Consider the following 19,439-nt stretch of genomic DNA (forward strand, 5'->3'; position numbering starts at 1 on the left):
ATGTCAAAAATGGTCCGGCGGAAAGCCCGTAAAGCGACACGTGGCTTTTTCACCAATGCCAATAGAGGAAAGGTCGCCAATGGCATTGGGGGAAGGGGCATGAAAGAGCTTTTCAGTTACAGTGCATTCCACCAATGCCATTGACAGAAAAGTCACGTGTCGCTTTCTGTGCTTTCTGCCAGGCTAGTTTTGTCAATAGTTTTTGAAGGGGGTCATTTTTGACGAAAACGTTGGTGAGGGGGCCACTGCCGCAAAAAATTCCTAGCGGGGCAGGATGGTCTCAACGGGGCAGGACGGCTTGTGTCTTTTTTCTTTTTCTTTACTAACTAAAGTAGCAAAGTAAGATGTCCGTGCGCTGCTACGGAATATAAAAAACAGAGTATTATTTTCGTTGGTGTTTTGCTACGGAATTTTAACATTTTCTTAAAGTATGCCATTCAAATCATTGGCATCATCTCAAATGTGATATTTTGACCACCATTTTGTTTAAATATACGTTGATTTAAACAAACAGTAAGACATTATAAAAGTATATTGTAAGAAAGATTTAATATTGTCAAGTTAAAGATATACAGTGCCAGGCTCACCTCGTGAAGTCGCGATTGCTCAACAGCTCAACTCAAGTAGTACTCGTACTAATTTTCTCAAGAAAAATGCATACGAGGAAAGAAAAAGGGGTCACACAAGCAATAAAATAGATAAAAATAAGCAGAACAAACGGGTTACGAGAATAAGTATAATGCTATAAACAACCTTAGAACATTTTCAATGGGATTTTCAAATTTTGTCTTCAAATGTTCTGTTTTTGTCCGTTCGGGAGAGCATCCATCACCCAACGGTGTCCCCCAGATCTCTCCCCAAATATTTTCTTTCCTTTTATGCTCTCCGGCTCTCCCTCATCACGACCTCTCTCTTTCTCTCAGATTAGAAGCCAAAAGCAAAATTTCAATTGAACTCAAGCCAAATCCAATAGCTCCATCACGGTTGAACTCACGCCAAAAGCAAAATCCCAATTAAACTCAAGCCAAATCCAGTGGCATGGTGTTGTCAAATCGAGCAGGAGACCACGCCATTGAAGAGCAGGAGCGGCGGCCCTGCACCCGTGGCAATTAGCGATGGAGACGGTCACCTTGCTCCCGTGTCATGGCTACAGCCTTGCTCTGCCTGCACCCGTGGCTTGGGGTATCAAATCGAGCAGGAGGCCAGATTGTCGGTGTGTGTTTGGGGATGACCCGGGCGGAGCCATGACGACACATATTGACCTATTAAACAGAACAAGGCCGGCATAAATAAATAGGCCGGCACTAATAAGCCGACTTTCTGACAGTCACGAGCTACCTTATTTCAACTGCAGACGGGATATGCCAACGGTCTTATCCTGATCGCACGGAGTAAAGTAAAGCTACGCTCTTTTGATGACGGAAAAGCAGTCGTTGCTCATGTCGTCGTGTCAGATGACTGCACAGTGACGCGCCGTAGAAGAACAGTGACGAGAGCCGGAGCATGGCTACAGTGCGTGCCGTTTCACAGTATGAAAAGCACAAAGCAGCATTGTCCCCTCCCGGACAATCCGGAGGGGACCACGGGCAGACTCGGCGGGTCCGGGAGTTGTTAGAGTTTCCCCTTGCCCCACTTGTCAGTGTAACATTCTTAGCCTATAAATAGAGGCTTCACCCCTCCTGTGAGAGGGGTTGCTCCATTGAGTACTAGCAGTTTTTCTTCTTCTTCTTCTCCTCCTCCTTCTCCTCCTTCTTCCTCTGAATACAGCTCAAGGAGTACCATTGTGCCTCTCCGATATCTCGGGTAATACAAGCTAAGCAGGAGTAGGAGTTTTACCTCTACAAGAGGGCTCCGAACCTGAATAAACACCGTGTCTTCTCTGTGTTGTGCGTAGTTACGCTACGCCATCCCTCCTCCGGATCCTCCATCGTCCATCGGCCCCAAGTTAAGCCATCCTATAGCATCTGCCGTGACACCACCACGATAGTTGGCGCCTACCGTGGGGCCAGCAGCGGTGTTGGCTGGAGTCTTCATCCGGACGGGAAGCATCCTCGTCACCGGAGAGCGCGTGGTCTCCGGTTTGGTTCAGAGATTCGGCTCTCTGTGCTTCATCGAGACAACAACGCAGACTGCTTCAACAATGCGCCACTTCCCTGTGCAGGCCGGTTCATCAACTTCGGCATGCACGAGGTTTGCGTCGCCATTAACGCTGCTTGCAGGTATCTTGAGCATGTGGTGATAGCCGAGGATCTCCCCACCGTCTGCGTGGCTCGCGGCAGGCATAGCGACTGTCCCGTTAGCTGCGTGGAGGTCATGATGACGGCTCAAGGTGGCGATGCAGGCAAAGGTGCAGCTGAAAGCGCCGGTGTCCCGAGCAAGTCCGACAGAACAGCACGACCCCCACTGGAGAGGTTCGAGAACATTGGCGGTCAGGCCAGCACTTCCGCTGTGCCGGCAAAGCCGACTCCGCTTCAGGCCACCATCGAGAGGCTGACGGCACCTGTGGCTCCAAACGCCAACTCGGACTAGCTCCAGGCTGAGCTGGAATTGAGCGCCAAAACCTGCTGTAGGAAGCTGTCGACGTGTCTCGCGCTCGATAAGAGCTCGAGATCTCTCTTCGTGAGTACAATAAAGCTCATGGTCTTAACTCTACTACTATGCTTAACCCTAGCCGAGTAGGAGAGGTGCGTTACCGGGGCAAGAACTTGAATGCCGAGACAGCTAGGGATGGTAGAGTTGCACTTGCTATGTCGGGAAGCTATGCATCGGCACTGAAGCCGAAATATAGCCCTCCTGTTAAAAACCTCAGGGCTGCCGAGGCTGCAGTAGAAGAGTTGCCTAACCTCACAGGAGAGGCGCTCCGAGTACAGCATCAGCATGTGAAGGAGTTGCTTCATATCGCTAACGAGCAAAATGAGGCGTACATGAAGTTGCATGGCAAACCGGGCGCATCCCAGATCATTCACTCGGCCGCAGGCGCGGGTGGCCGAGCCGACAAGAAAGCGTCTTCACCCAATGTCGGTGGGAGATGGGATAAGAGTGTTAACTCCGGCCGAGACAAATGGCTGGATCATTATGATCCAGCATTCGCCGGGAAGCAAGTTGCCAGGCGAGTTGATGATGGTCAAAGTAGCCTACATCTTGGCAACAATCGCCGAGACCCGCAAGAACATCACTCGGAGGGACATGGACACCGACCTCGGGGTCCCGCGCCCAATACTGCTGCGGGTCAGCAAGGTGCCGGGCGCAACCCCCTGTATTGAGGTGAGGATCAAAGGCAAGACCGTTACAATGAAGGATACTCGGCCATGGGAGAAGATGGCTATCTTAGGCGAGAGCGTGACAACGTTGGCCCACTCGGAGCTCGAGTGGGAAACCGGCAAGTGTCGCCGCTCGATGCCCGCCATCGGCTCGACAGAATCTATCTGTCGGAACTTCTGGACCATGCTGCTTTGCTTATCAGATCATGAGAGAGACACTTGCTCCGGGTTTCTAGCTACCCAGGGACACGAGAACATATGACGGCAGCACCAAGCCGGAAGACTGGCTGGAAGATTATGTCACCGCAGTGGATGTGGCGGGTGACGAAGATGTAACTTCGACAATGTCCATATTGATGGACTTGTATCAAGGAAAGATGAGTGTGTGTTGGCGAACTCGTCGGCTAACAAGGACACAGGGGACACAATTTTTCCAGGTTCAGGGCCCTCGATGAGGTAATACCCCTACGTCCTGCTTGTCGGATCTGTATTGATGAGTCCATTACAATAGGGTGCCACAGAGTCTAGATGCACCGAGTTGCCGAGTGCTTCTAGGCGACTTGTATCTAAGTTGGGGGGTGTCCTCTTGGCTCCCCCTCCTGGTCCTTTATATATGCAGGAACTCAAGTCTCAGGTGGAGTCTAAGTCGGTTACAATGAGAAAATATACTCTAATTAACCTTCCTTGTCTTGAGTCGCAAGATTTGGCATGTAGACTCCTGGAGTCAAGGTAGGCTTCCTTGTGGGCCCCCAGCTGGGTTGTACTGGGTATGCTCGAGTCGAGTATGTGCTTAGTCATAACCACGTCAGTAGCCCTCAAGTGCCTGGTTGAGTCGAAGACTCGACTAGGGACTTTTCCCATAAAGAATGAGCTTATTCTGCTGTTGAGCCAGTTGCATACTACTGCAGACTTTGGCATTTTACCGACTCGTACTTCGAATGAGAAGTATTTGACTCAGAGAATGTCTGGGTTGATGCTTTAATGTTTAACAATATGATCTGATAGTGAATCAATGCGGTGAGTAGAAATCATAGGGATATATATTTAATGTGCCCAGATACTCGAGAAGTCGAGTCCAGTTAATCGCTCTAGGGCGAAAACAACACTAGCTTTCATCAGCATTCGAGTCCCCGGGCTCGAACCTGGCAACTGGTGAATTGTGACTTAGCTTGCTGGGGTCTTATAGAGTCAAATTCCAGTTTTTAAGTACTCGACTCGTTCGTCAAGATTACTTGTACTGGAAATACGCAGATGGTACATTTCCAGGCCCTATAGGAAGCCTACGGGTGTTATTTTCATGTAATGAACATGGTTACATGGAGCGACCCTTAAGTGAAAATTGTTGCCAGAGGGATGCGGCCGATATGCATATCCAAGCCTAATTTTTAGGACTTACCTTCATACAATGAGTATGGATTTGACTGGAAATAATGTAGCTGGTACGATTCCAGGCCCGTAAGAGAATTTTCGGGTCTTATCTTCATGCAATGAGCATGGATTTACTAAAATACGCAGCTGGTACGATTTCAAGCTCGAGGGAATGATCCATGAGGCTTATCTTCATGCAATGAGCATGGGGTTTACCAGAGCAGCGCAGCTGGTGCGGCTCCAGGCTCTTTGGATGAAACCCAAGAGGCTTACTATTGTGCGAATGAGCATAAACAACTGAGGTGTCGCAGCTGGTGCGACTCAATTGAGTCGATTATATGAAACCGACTGCCTTGTACCAAGGTCATTACCCTGTTTTTACTGTTGTGAATAAAGAATAAACAATAGTTGACCGTATGAAGTCTTTAATATAAAGTATCAACTGATTAAATCGTGATTCGAATGAGAGTATTTAGTATTCATAATCGAGACTCAAGACGAGTCCCATTCTTATGATTCAACTCCACCTCCCTATACGAGAGATAGCTTTTGAGTCATGATATTTGAGTCAGACTCCATCACTGATGACGTACCTGTTGAAAGTGAATTGCCGTTGGGTCAATAGATGTGACCGGGCGCACAATCTAGCCTGACAGCTAGGCGTACTGTTGGCGTGCGTCAGTGGGCAAACGGTCACACTTCGCGCAGTAAATAAGGCATAATGATTTCATGAATTCTTGCGCCCGAAAGATGGGTGGCCGTTTTTGTTTTCACCGCTTCACTTCCTGATCGATGTGGGACACGTGGCCAAGATATGGATCTCGCGGACCGGATTCTTCGGTCAGATTCAGCCTATAAAAGGAGGACGGTGAAAGAGAAATGCCTTTTACCCTTCTTTTTCCTCGCGAAATCAGCCCAGGCGCTAGAGTTCCCTGCTTCCATAGCCCAGAAACTCTTGCGAGTTCCTTCAGTGAGCTAGAATCTCACACCATCCAGAGATGGGCAAGACCAAGACCGCAGGTTCTAAGACTGATGTCGGCAAAGGAGATGCCGGCAAGGGAGTTGTTCCCTGGCCCGTGGTGGCCGACAATCGCGTTAAGATCCTAGAACTCCAGGACGAGGGATTGTTGCCGAGGGCCCCTGACGGGGTTCGCTTCCTGACAAAGGAGGAATACCCGCAACCGTTGCTAGGTGAGTGGGTTGTCTTCCTCGATTATGTGCTTCGAGGGCTCTCTTTTCCCCTTCATACCTTTTTCCATGCTATGCTGCTAGCCTATGGGCTGTAACTTCATGATTTTCCCCCCAATTCTTATTTGCATGTTGCGTGCTTCATCACGCTGTGCGAATGCTTCTTGGGGGTAAGCCCTCATTGGCGGCTCTGGAAGCGGATCTTTATGATCAAGGGCCAGATGGCGGACGCCGTTGGGAGCGTCAGCCTACATGTACGGCCCGACGCCAAATACTTCTCCCTCCAACAGCGCGAATCTGTGCAAGGCTGGAGGTCGAAGTGGTTCTACGTCCACTCTGACGCCCCGGGTGCCGATCCGAGTCTTCCTGCCTTCTCAATCAAGAAGAAGGCAAAGAAGACGGTGGCATGGAGCCACGAACTGACGCCTACAGAGGACTCTAAGGCGACTCCCCTGATGGCTAAGATGCACTCCCTTATGGGACAGGGGTTGACAGGTGTTCACCTGATAGCTTTGTTCCTCAGGATGAGGATCCAGCCACTGCAGGCTTGCGTTCACCCGATGTGGTCATTCGAAGGACCCGGAGATCTCACTCGGGTGAATGCGGAAGAACTATCTCTGAGGGAACTGGAGTCGCGGGTGCGAGGGTTAACGAACCTGATCGACGCGACTCCGGGCAAGATCGACTCGCCAGTGGTCCCTTATGGCCCTGACAGGCCAAGGGAAGAGGTAACTTGTATTTCTGCCGTTGTGAGCTTGTATTTATAAGCTGCTGATCCGCTTGCTAGTTGTAGGGACTCGAAGATCCCTTGAGTCAACCTCCTCCTGCAGGGGAGGAGCTCGCCGACGAGTCCTCGGAGTCGCCAGAGCAGGCTAGCGACTCCGAGACTGAAGAGGTTGCCCTAGAGACGAGGAGGAAGCGCAGCAGGGAGTCAAACCCCAAGTCTGATGATCAGTCGACGGGTGTCGAGGGTCCACCCGCTGCGACCTCGTCTCCTCCTCCTGCAGCCAAAAAGACCAAGACAGGCGGCCCAACGCATGTTCGCCGATTTGGCCTTCTTGGCCGAGTCATCCATGCCAGGTAGATGATTCTTCATACATCAGCTCTCTAAATAGTGTAATCTGAATACTGAACTAGCTGTTTTCCTTTGCCAGCTCTGTGGCCTCGGGTGACCAACCAACGACCCAGGCTATTGAGCCCACTTGGTCGGACCCGAAAGCTTCGGGTCCCTCGATTGTCGTCCAGACGTTCGAGCCTCAGGGATCGATGCCTGAGGCGCCTTCTTCAGTGAGTGGTGAGCGTCAACCCCAAAGGTTGTCCCGCTCGTCGACTCACTTGGAGAAGCATGGAGCCGAAGCGGCTCCCTCGACTTCGGCTAGTCCCATAAGTCTTGAGTCCTTTTTGTCAAGTAAACTTCTTTTGTTAAAGAGTTTTACTCTCCCGGTGGGAGTATGAGTCAGATGCTGACGTGATCATTGTCGCAGCCGATCATCCGCTCCATAACAGAGGTTGTTGATCGCTATGATGCGGTGACGGCTGAGCGAGATCAGCTTCGCCAAGACTTGGAGCGAAGCCAGCAGGAGCTGAGGTCTGCTCAAGGTAATGCTTCTAGCTTAGTCTTTCTTTGAGTCGAAAAACTATTGTGTCTTACTGTTTTGTCGTCTAGATCTCCTTTCTCAGGCTAACTCCCTCAAGGACGCCGCCGAGCTTCAATCCAAGAGCTTGGAGAAGAAGCTTGCTGATCTAGCCAGGGAGTCGACAAAGAAGCTGGAGGCCGAAAAACACCTCGCCCAAGAAGCTTCGGGCGCCCTTCTCGGCAAGGAGGCCGAGAAGGAGAAGACGAGAGCCGTCCGACTCCAAGGAGTCATTGGTCCTGTCGCAGGTAAGAATATCATAGTTGAATCCACTCATTTGGATATATTGTTAACGCTTTGGCTTCTTTTGCAGGCCTGCTTTCCTTGTCAGGTTTCCTACCTTCGAGTGAAGGTTCACTCGACAGGGTCATTGACGCTGTGGCAAGCGTCTGCTCTCGAGCGGCGACTGGAGTCCAGGGAGCTTCCCGGGTGCTCACTGGTTTGTTCGGGATTTTTTTTCCTGATGAGCCGGTGCCTGAGTCGCTAGGGAAACTAGTAGAGTTTTTCAGCGCTGACCTGGATCCTCTGGACGAGTTTAGCTGGGTTCAGACCCACTCCGGTGCGGAGTCGATGTTCGTGTTAGCGTTAGCACACGGCATCGGCGAAGATGTGCTGCGGAAGGTGGCTTCGGCCGTTCCCTTGTTACCTAGTGGGGAGGAGGTGGCCTTGACGCCTTACTTCCAGCTCGGGGAAGAACTGGCGGCCCAGCTGTCGGCTCTGCTGGGGAGCATGGCATCTGAGGGAGGAGCGGCTCCACCATCGTCGACTCCTGCGCCGAGCCAGGAGGTGGGCCCAGCTTGAGGCTTAGACTTCTTTAGGCTTTCGCCTATCCTCCTTGTATTTTTCTTTTTTTTATATCGTTCTTGCTCTAATGTGAGCAATATTAATAAATAAACATGCTTGTTCCTTTGCACTGATATGAGTCGGACTACTTGCTTTTAGTTAAGACTCGTGTCTTTGAATCCTCTCCGGGACTGAAAAGGGGGTATTTCTCTTCTACAGTGGCAGAAAGAGCCCGCGACTTCGACAATCGAGGTAGACACAGAGAGGGTTGTGACACCTGAGCCGAATATCGCGAGAGCCGTGGTCTCGGCTGAGATGCTCCCTCCGGAAACCGCGGAGTCGACGGCTCCAAAGGAGGTTCCTTCCCTGGACAAGACTCGAAGCGAACTTGAGTTCCTTCATCGACGCCTCCAAGAAGCCAAAACCCAGGCCAAAAACTCGACAATGGAGAGTCGAAGGGCCGTGAGCGAGTTGCAGATTGCCAAGACCAAGTTGAAAGCGTCTGCCGCCCGGGAAGAGTTTGTCTTCGAGAAGCTTCGCGGGCTGAGTTCTCAGCTTCAATGTGAGCCGCTGCCTCCTTTTTGCTTGGATCTTCTTCTTTTTGGCTTTTGCTTTACATACATGAGTTGTTTGCGGCTGTGCAGGCCGACCCGCGAGCCGAGCAAGATTGGGTAAACAGTGCCCTGAACGCTTGTCAGACGATCGACCGATATCGTTCTGGTTTGACCGACCGAGGGGTCATGACCTCATGCTTTTGCGAGACCGCATAGATCAAAACAAAAGCTTCTTCAACTCCCACTGAGAGACTTTGAAGGCGATTTATCAGGCATTCTGGCCGTTGGAAGAGGTGCCCCAAGAGCTAAGCAAGCTGACCCGAAAGCTTGGGCAAGATAGCGTCTTTCGGGAGCTGATGTACCGTCAGCTAATCCGGGGGGCGAAGATAGCCTTGGCGTTTGTGCGGGTCCAATACCCTCGACTCGATCTTAGCTGAATATCGGAGCTTCCTGGTGACCCGGGCGATGAAATCGATCTGCGACCTCATTTCAATGCTGTTTATGAACAGGTGGCGAGAATCATCGGCTGGCGTTACTGGAAAGAAGAAGATCTCATAGCGCGACAACGTCGACCGCCAAGTCCTCAGTAAATGGTAGTAGTATAGATTCTACCGGGTGCGCGACCAGTGCTCCTGGTGGGAGTAGCCCCCGAGTCTGGTGACGACTGTTTGCAGTGGAGACCGGACTCAAGTTATGTACTCAAAGATTGTATCTTGATTTCTTGTAGAAAAAGCTTTTGTATTATAATTGAATCTGAATGTCAATTTCGCCTTGAAGACTCCCGGTGGGAGTGATGCTGAGATCCTTTTATCCTCCCCTGAGTCTGAAGAGTGCAGGAACGCGAATGGCGTTTACCAGGTGCGCGACCAGCGCTCCCGGTGGGAGTAGCCCCCGGGTCCGTGGTCGACTATGAGTAGTCGAGCGTGGACCCAAGTGAGCTTTATTCGCACGGGTAGCACTTTGTTTACTTGCTATCTGGTCGGAGCTTCCTAGTGTCGTGTGCGTCCAAGATATAGAGTCGATTGGACGCAGCCCCCGAGTGTCGGGTGCATCCAAGGCATGTGTTAGAGTCGATTGGACGCAGCCCCCGAGTGTCGGGTGCGTCCAAGACATGCTTTAGAGTCGATTGGATGCAGCCCCCGAGTGTCGGGTGCGTCCAAGACATGTATTAGAGTCGATTGGACGCAGCCCCCGAGTGTGGGGTGCGTCCAAGACAGGCATTAGAGTCGATTGGATGCAGCCCCCGAGTGTCGGGTGCGTCCAAGACATGTATTAGAGTCGATTGGACGCAACTCCCGAGTGTCAGGTGTGTCCAAGACATGGTATTCCTTCGGCCCATCCTTTTGAATGGAGCAGAGCTGCGAATCGAGCGTTGTTTGGCTTGCGCTAAAATGTTACAGCAAGCTTGGGCGGGGCCACCAAGTAGGTAGCGAGCCCAAAAAGTAAATGAGAGTTCTCTGTGAAGAGATTTATTGAAAACTTTATTGAGTACCGGAGTACATTAGGGAAACAAAAACAATTGTGACCTAAGGAAGCTAATAAAAGTTAATGGAGATGTAACTTCGACAATGTCCATATTGATGGACTTGTATCAAGGAAAGATGAGTGTGTGTTGGCGAACTCGTCGGCTAACAAGGACACAAGGGACACAATTTACCCAGGTTCAGGGCCCTCGATGAGGTAATACCCCTACGTCCTGCTTGTCGGATCTTTATTGATGAGTCGAATAAAATAAGGTGCCGCAGAGTCTAGATGAACCGAGTCGCCGAGTGCGTCTAGGCGACTTGTATCTAAGTTGGGGGGTTTCCTCTTGGCTCCCCCTCCTAGTCCTTTATATATGCAGGAACTCAGGTCTCAGGTGGAGTCCAAGTCGGTTACAATGAGGAGATATACTCTAATTAACCTTCCTTGTCTTGAGTCACAAGATTTGGCATGTAATCTCCTGGAGTCGAGGTAGGCTTCCTTGTGGGCCCCCAGCTGGGCTGTACTGGGTATGCTCGAGTCGAATATGTGGTTAGTCATAACCACGTCAGCGGGAGGCAATCGCAGATGGGCAGTACGCTACGTACCCCAAATGCTAGAAGGGCCAGCCAGGATTTGGCTGAACAATCTGCCTGAGGCAGCATCAACTGTTGGATAGATTTCAAAGAAGCTTTTGTTAGCAACTTCACCAGCACGTACAAGAGCCCTAATCGCCCTCAGCAATTGTCTACGTGCAAGCAGAGAGACAACGAGACCGACCGAGTGTACCTGACGAGATGGAATAATCTTCGCAATTCCTGTGAAGGGATTGTGGAATCGCAGGCCATTGCGTGGTTTTCCCAAGGATGCTGACATGGCAGCATGTTGTTGCAGAAGCTGCAAAGGAAATACCGGCCACTTTGGCCGAGATGATCAAGGTTGCATATATGTCTGCGTTGGGAGACCCAACCCAGCCGTCACTGATGCCGGCAGAGTCGCACAGAGAGCAGTCGACATTCCGGAGAAATGATCATCAAGATCATAGAAACAAGAGAATGGATGATAGGCCGGATTACCGGTATGGGCCAGCTCATGTGGCTGTGATCCAAGATCAGCCTGATGCCGGTAATAGCCAGCGACAGAAGACTGGGAATCAGCAGTGGGCCAAGAAAGGAGAAGAGAAGAAGCCGTGGCAAGATAAGCAGAAGTACACGTTCGAGATGATGCTTGATCAGCCTTGTCGTTTCCACACGACCAATCCAAGCAAGCCGGCGAATCATACAACCCGGCAATGCAGTTGGATGCAACGGGCCAAGAAGGGCGAAGCAAATCGGCTACCTACGCCGCCGCCACTCACAGGCGCCAATGCGCATGTAACATCCCAAAATTTCAAACCTTTACATGAGCATTGCATTCATAAGCATCATGCCACAATTGCATATTTGAAATCAAATTTGAATCTCAAAAGGGCTTTGGAAAGATTTTTGTTTCATTTTAAACACTAGGGTTTACACCCATTTGAGCTTTGGATCTTCAAACCATTAAGGTTTAAGTATAAAAGGGGTTTATTGCATATATAAGCTATCCCATAATTTTTGGATAATTATTTGGAGTTGAAAAAGTATTTTATTTAAATGGATATATAGCCCTAAAGGCATTTATAGGGCAAATGTATTTTTATATATTTTATTTTGAAGAGAAACTACTTCCAAAAGTTGTATCATGGTAGAACATGATTTTACAAATTTTCTGGGATTTATTTGGACCAATTTGGAGTTCAAAATCAAAAGATATCAAAGAAATGAGAAAAACAGAAAAAGAAAAGGTCTAAAAGAAAAAAAGAAAAGAAAGGGTAAACCGGACCGGCCCGGCCATTTTGGGCCGAACCGGCCCAGTTCGACCGCGCCCGACCAGCCCCGCCATCCCGGCCGCCCGCGCGCGCCCGCCCCTGCTGACAGGTGGGGCCCACCTGTCAGGGGCTTCTCCCCGGAAGGAAAGCACCGCGCCACCGCCGCGATTTCCGGCCGCCGTCCCCGCGCTCTCGCCGCCGCAATCTCCTCCTCCGACCTTCATTTTGCAGCCCCGAGCACGTCTTTATAATCCCCGCGACCCCCTCTCTCTTTCCCCCTTGTTTCCCCATCCAATCGCGCCGCCAGGCCGCCCCGTTTTCTCGCCGGAGTCCGACCGCGCCGTCCGCCCGTCTTCGTCGTAGGCGCCGACCCCGCCGTCCCCGACCGCGCCCCCGTCTCTGCCGTGCTACGCCGTGTCTCCCCGTGAACTCCCCGCGTCACCAGCCTCGTCGGAGCACCCCGCACGCCGCCCGCCCGTCTCGTCCTAGGCGCCGACCCGCGCCGCCCGAGCCCACGCCGACCGTGCCCCGTCTCCGCCGTGCCGCGCCGCCCTCGCCCGTCGCTTCCCCGTTGTGCCCACGTCGCCGGAGCACCCCGCGCCGCCACGCCCGTGCCCGCGCCGCCATCTCCTCCGTCTCCGGTGACCGCCGCCGCCGCCCGATAAAAACCCTAGCCCCTCGTCCATCCGATCGTTGATCAACGGTGTAGATTAGATCATCCTTATTCACTTAAACCAAACCGGTACCAACGAATAGGAACGCGCCACGTGGCATCTATTTTTATAAAATAAAAATCTAATTTTAATCCCCCGGATTAATTAAAAGACACTTTTGCAGATAGGCCCCTGTAACTTCAAATTTAATGATCCACACCTTTTTGGAATCCTTAGGAAGTGCAGAATCTTTTGGCACTGTCCAGATTCAAATTTGAATATTTGAATCACATTCAAATTACAGATTAGGGTTTTATGCCATTTAAATCATAACTAATTAACTAGAAGTCCTTTTTGAATGAAACCAGTGCCCAAAATTTTGTTTTATTGTCCTCTGTCCAATGGGACAGATAAATAAATATTTTGAATTAAATTACTTTGCAGATGCAAATAAAACCTCATTTTAGGGTTTAAACCCTAGCTTTTGTTTTTGCTTGAAAACCCTAATTGCATGTGCTTAATTATCAATGCTTTGGATCAGTAGATCACCCAAATAAAATAAACCAAACTAATGTCACAAGTTTTGCATTGCATCATGACATACATATTCTTTTGCTTGTATGGTGGGTTTATGTATGTGTATGTTTGCTTGATTGTATAGTTTTCTCAAAGAGCGAACTGTGTGATTGCGAAGAGTGCCTGAATACCAACTACTATCAAGGCAAGTTCACTTTGATCATTTACCCATTATTTTATTATGCACTAGATTTTATTAGTTGCATTGTTAGGATTATTATTGTATTTATGCTAGCTATGATCTGTCCTAGTTGTATAGGATACCTTTGTCATGACCTTCACCACCAATTGCCATCGTAATAATAAAATGCTATGCTATGATAATATACGAGGGTGATATTATTACAATGTGATACTATTTAATTAAAAATATAGTTTTCCTAGTGTATGGCAAAACAAGTAATTCAATGAACCGTCCTGGGTGGGCTGCTTTGAGTATTTGGATGTCCTGACGTTAGGTCCATTTCTATGGGGCCCGCTCAGTCGTCTCTCCGTGTGATTCAGGAGCGTCCATGGTCGTCTTCCCGTGCGATTCGGGGAGCGCTGCGTCACAATGTGGGATGCCACCCGGGATAACCAGAGACTGGACTAGTTTCCTGTTTAGTAGCTTCCAGTACAACCACATGGTATTATGGGCTCTGCCAGGATGGATGTAAGAAATATGAATCTGGATCCGAGGTGACATCGGTATGTAGCAGTGTAGGTTGGAACGCGTCCCTCAGGTGGTTTGGGGGAATATGTTCTGAAAATTCCTGTAATCGATGCCGTTGCTACTCCATCTGGAGGACAGTAAGGGATTAACACATCGATTTCTTGTGGGTAATGTCTATCACCTCTCGAGAGTGTCAAACTAAGTACTTAGCCGTGTCCCCGGTTACGGAAATTTATGAGCAACTAGATATTGGAGCTGTAAGGAAGGGCTCACTCATTCCAATTTCCTAATAAAATGAATGGATTGAACTGGGTAGGAGCATTGATGTTTCTACTCAATGTGCCTAGGTTAATAGGAGCATGGGTGTTTCTACCCCGTGTCCAATAGAATTCAAAGCTATTTATCTAAAAATGATAGGATTTGAATAATGATGCTTTTATGCGAAATAGCCAAACCCCACTTAGCCAAACTATGCATGTACTTGGTAGGTCCTTTATAACTCTAGTGAGCTTGCCAATACATTCAAATGTTTTGACCACGTAGTGGCTGCAATTAAAAATGCAGGTGGATCCGACGATGAGTGAGGTTCGTCGTTTTGTCATGGGTCATGTGCTTACATTCCAACATGCTCTCACCTTGGAGTAGTGTGGCCCTTATGTTCTACCCTTTTCCGCTGCAGTATTTTGAAACATTGTTTTATGATGTTAAAACAGTATTTGTTTTATGCTGGCCCTAGAGGTCATGCAAGTTTGTAAGTACAATTTAAGTTCTGGATGATACGATGTAATAAAGTATTTTTGACATTTGTATCTTGGTATTACATCTTGAACTGTGTGTGCTAGTGAGTCGATCTAGGGACTAGCACAAGTAAGCACAGAGATCGAACCCTTGGTGAAGGGGTATCGCTTCAGATGGTACCAGAGCAATGTGTTGCCTGCAGGAACGTGACCCTAGTTTGGATTAGGATAAGACAAGACCAAGCAAGGCCAGCGTCGGCGTGAGATAGAAGTCACTGCAGTATGCACCTAAGTTCATGTACTGGTTGGAGTAGGAGTTCTGTTGGAACCGGTCTGATCATCCTAGAGTCATGCCGAATCCTGGTGGCTACGCTCTGGTGGTTGATCCGACACTCATCGGGCCTGACAGCAACATCAAGTTCACCCGGGTTCTCATTGATAATGGGAGCAGCATTAACATCATGTACCGAGACACAATGCTCAAACTCGGCATTATCGATAACATGCTTGAGCCCAGCCGGACTACCTTCCACGGTATTGTGCCAAGAGTGTTGTGTGCACCGGTGGGCAAAATCCGAGTTGACGTCTTATTCGGCACAAGGGAGAATTGTCGGACAGAGAATTTGGTATTTGAAGTGGTGGATCTCAACAGCTCGTATCATGCGCTGATGGGCAGACCGGCATTGGCCAAGTTTATGGCGACAACTCACATTGGCTACTTAAAGATGAAGATGCCGGGGCCAAATGTTACAATAACTATATCCGACAACTACAAGCGTTCAATGGAGTGCATGGCTGCGGGTTCTGCTTTGGCCGAATCGCTGGTCATTGCCGGAGAGAAGAAGAAGCAGTAGGAAGTGGTGGCACTGGCTCAGTCGGCGGAGACCGCTCTGCCGGCTGTGACTAACCCGTATGGCAGTGTGGCCTTCCAGGCGGCAAAAGAGACGAAGAAGATACCGGTCGACAGCAAGTTCCCGGACCGCACCGTCATCATTGGTGCCTGCCTGACCAAGAAATAGGAAGGCGAGCTCACTGACTTCCTCTGTGAGAATCGGGACATCTTTGCATGGTCAAACCAAGACCTGTCGGGTGTGCCGACGGAGTGGGCTGAGCACTCACTACATGTCAGGCCAGACGCAAGACCGGTGAAATAGCCCGTTCGACGCTTCGTCGATGACAGAAAGAAAATCATATCGGAAGAGATATCCCGTCTTTTAGCTGCCGGCTTCATCATGGAAGTTATACATCCCGACTCGTTGGCCAACCCAGTCATGGTCGAGAAGAAGAAAGATGACGCAACCGCGGCCAAAGTATGGCGCATGTGTATCGAATACACCAATTTGAACAAGGCATGCCCTAAGGATCCTTTTCCACTACCTTGGATCGATCAAGTGATCGACTCCACTGCCAGGTGTGAGTTGTTGTCTTTTGTAGATGCATATACCGCTGAACCTTAATGATCAAATAAAGACATCATTTATCACCCCGTTCGGGGCTTATTGCTATCGCACTATGCCGTTTGGTTTGAGAAGTGCAGGGCCTACTTATCAGAGATGTATGCAGAAATGCTTGCATGAGCAACTAGGCAAAAATGTGCAGGTGTATGTCGACGATGTCGTCATAAAAACCAAAGAGAGCAGCACGCTCCTAGATGATATCCGATAAACATTTGCAAATCTGAGAAGGTTCTGAATGAAGGTAAACCCAACCAAGTGCACATTCGGTGTGCCGGCTGGAAAGTTACTCGGATTTCTGGTGTCAAGCCGAGGCATAGAAACAAATCATGTAAAAATTTCTGCCATAGAGAGAATGAAGTCGCCGAGATGTCTCAAGGTCGTACAAAAATTCACCGGATGCCTAGCATCATTGAGTCATTTTGTTAGTCTGCTGGGTGAAAAGGCAATACCCTTATACCAGCTGATGAAGAAAACTGACAAATTTGTGTGGACCCAACAAGCAGAAGTGGCTTTTCAAGAGTTGAACAAGATGATTGCTATGACGCCAATATTAGCTTCACCGGTGGCCCGAGAACCAATGTTACTGTATGTAGCAGTAACAAACCGGGTTGTCAGCGCTGTCATAGTGGTGGAAAGAGATGAAGACGGCAAGTCAGTACAGAGGCCGGTATATTATTTAAGTGAAGTACTATCATCATCAAAGCAGAACTACCCTCACTACCAGAAGATGGCGTACGCCGTTTATATGGCGGCAAAGAAGCTGAAACATTATTTTGAAGCACACCAAATCCGGGTAATATGTGAAGCTCCTATCTCGGAGATCATGAGTAACAAAGATGCAAGTGGCCGAATAACCAAATGGGCTATTGAGTTAGCACCCTACACACTGCAGTTTGACAGACGAGATGCTGTAAAGTCTTAGGCGTTGGCGGATTTCCTAGTTGACTGGGTCGAGATGGAGTATGAGCCACCACCACCTGAGACCAATTATTGGAAAATGCATTTCGATGGCTCCAAGATGAAGAGCGGACTGGGTGCCGGCATAGTCCTCACCTCGCCTAAGCATGATCAACTGAAGTATGTGTTGCAAATTCATTTCGCGGCATCCAATAATGTCGCCGAGTACGAGAAATTGGTATTCACCAGTGTTTCAGTGATTCCGACCTGGTGATACAGCAAACCTCTGGCAATTGGGATGCATTGGATGCCAATATGGCGCTATATCGCTTTCATGTGCAAAAAATCAGCAGTCACTTTGAAGGTTGTGAGTTCCATCACATACCCCGGGCAGAGAATGAAGCAGCTGATACTCTGTCGAAGCTGGGATCAACGCGGCAGGCCATCCCGGCCGTCATAGCGCTGGAACATCTACGCAAGCCTTCGATCAAGCCGTTACCAAAGACGGAATCAATATTTATTCTGGCAAACTCGGAGGCCGAGGTTACACCAATGGACATCGATAGTGGCAGTGGTTCTGGTAACCCGGGGACTGAGCGCCCTAACTCGGCCGAGGCAATGGGAATTGAACCGATGGAAATAGACGAGCCGACATTCATAACTCGTCCTGTGCTGGCTTGGGCACAACCAATCATGTCATACATCAAAGATGGAAGCCTGCCGGAAGATGAAGTGTCGACAAGGCAGGTTCAGAGGAGAGCGAAGGCGTACACCATTATCAACGGCGAACTATACAAGACAAGTGTCACCAACGTGTTGCAATGTTGTGTCGAGCCAGAAGAAGGACAAGAAATCCTCCGGGATATTCATCAAGGCGAGTGCGGCCATCATGTGTCCTCAAGAACGTTAGTTGCTAAGGCATATCAGCACGGTTTTTACTTTCCGAGTGCGCTATAAGAGGCAGAAGATATGGTCAGGAAGTGCAACGGTTGCCAGAGATATGCCAGCAAAGTCCATATGCCGGCATTTGAACTCAAGACAATACTAATCACTTGGCCGTTTGCTGTTTGGTGTTTGGATATGGTGGGACCTTTCAAGCCGGCACGAGGAAACATGACACATATCCTGGTCATGGTGGACAAGTTCACCAAATGGATCGAGGTGAAGCCAGTACAGAAGTGTGATGGCGAAACAGCAGTGTCATTTTTAAAAGATATCATCTTGAGATACGGTTACCCGCATAGTATCATCACAGATAATGGAACAAACTTCGTAGAAGCAGCTTTTGCACGATTCTGTGTGGAGAAGATGATCCGGCTTGATGTCGCTTCCGTAGCGCATCCTCAGTCCAATCGGCAAGTTGAGAGAGCAAACGGCTTGGTTTTAGCCGGCATAAAGCCTCGGCTAATTAAGCCACTTGAGCGCACTCCAGGATGTTGGCTGGATGAGCTCCCGGCCGTGTTGTGGAGTCTCAAGACAACCCCGAATCGTTCCACATGCTATACGCCATTTTTCCTCGTCTACGGGGCAGAAGCTGTCTTACCAGCCAACATCCAGCATGACTCCCCGCGAGTAACCATGTATATGGAGGCCGAGGCAAAGGAAGCCCGAGAAAATGATGTCGACCTGCTCGAAGAAGCACGGAAATTGGCTTTATCCCGGTCAGCCATTTATCAACAACACCTCAGACGCTATCACAACCGGAAGGTAAACCGTTGGGTGTTCCGAGAAGGAGATCTAGTGCTTTGGGTTGTGCAACGCACGGCCGGCATGCATAAGTTGTCACCTCCATGGGAAGGACCCTTCATTGTGAGCAAAGCGCTGCACAATGATTCATACTATCTTATAGATGCACAGGACCCCAACGCAAATAGGATGGACAGATCTGGCGAGTAAACCAAGAGGCCGTGGAATGTAGCTTTGCTTCGTCCATTCTATACTTGAAAGATGAGTACTTGTATCGTTGTACCCTTTCCGTTATGTCGGTTATTTTGAGACATTGAATGAACCGCCGAGTTCTTGAAAGAAACTCGGGGACTCCCCTTTTTGTGAAAGTTGTGTTTAATTATTTGTTTTGTATGTCGGCTTGACTAGATTATGTAATCTTATGTCAGTTTAGTAGTGTGTCTGATATGGACATGCTAACCATGGATACGACCATTAGAATCCTAATTGTTGGTGTATCTAATAACAATTATAATCAGGTGAATTCAATTACAAAATATTTTCAATATGTTACTTGCAAAGAGGCGGAGCTACTATCTTGTGTAATCTTATTATGTAGGCATCTTATTGAACTTTACAAGTCCAAAGTGAAGATGAAGTGTGATAGCCTGCAAAGGGAGATTCAAAGTGAAGCCTATCAAGTCT

The 19,439-nt window shown here is 49.1% G+C and overlaps 1 protein-coding gene across 1 annotated transcript; it reads left to right on the forward strand.

Annotated features, from left to right (window-relative positions):
- Positions 1 to 15,065: 15,065 nt before the first annotated feature.
- Positions 15,066 to 15,569, forward strand: LOC104582166. The gene has a single exon (XM_010231524.1). The coding sequence runs from the start codon at positions 15,066 to 15,068 to the stop codon at positions 15,567 to 15,569; it is 504 nt and encodes a 167-aa protein (XP_010229826.1).
- Positions 15,570 to 19,439: the final 3,870 nt, after the last annotated feature.

The sequence above is a fragment of the Brachypodium distachyon genome, chromosome 1 (assembly GCF_000005505.3).
Source record: "Brachypodium distachyon strain Bd21 chromosome 1, Brachypodium_distachyon_v3.0, whole genome shotgun sequence".
Taxonomy (NCBI): Eukaryota; Viridiplantae; Streptophyta; class Magnoliopsida; order Poales; family Poaceae; genus Brachypodium; species Brachypodium distachyon.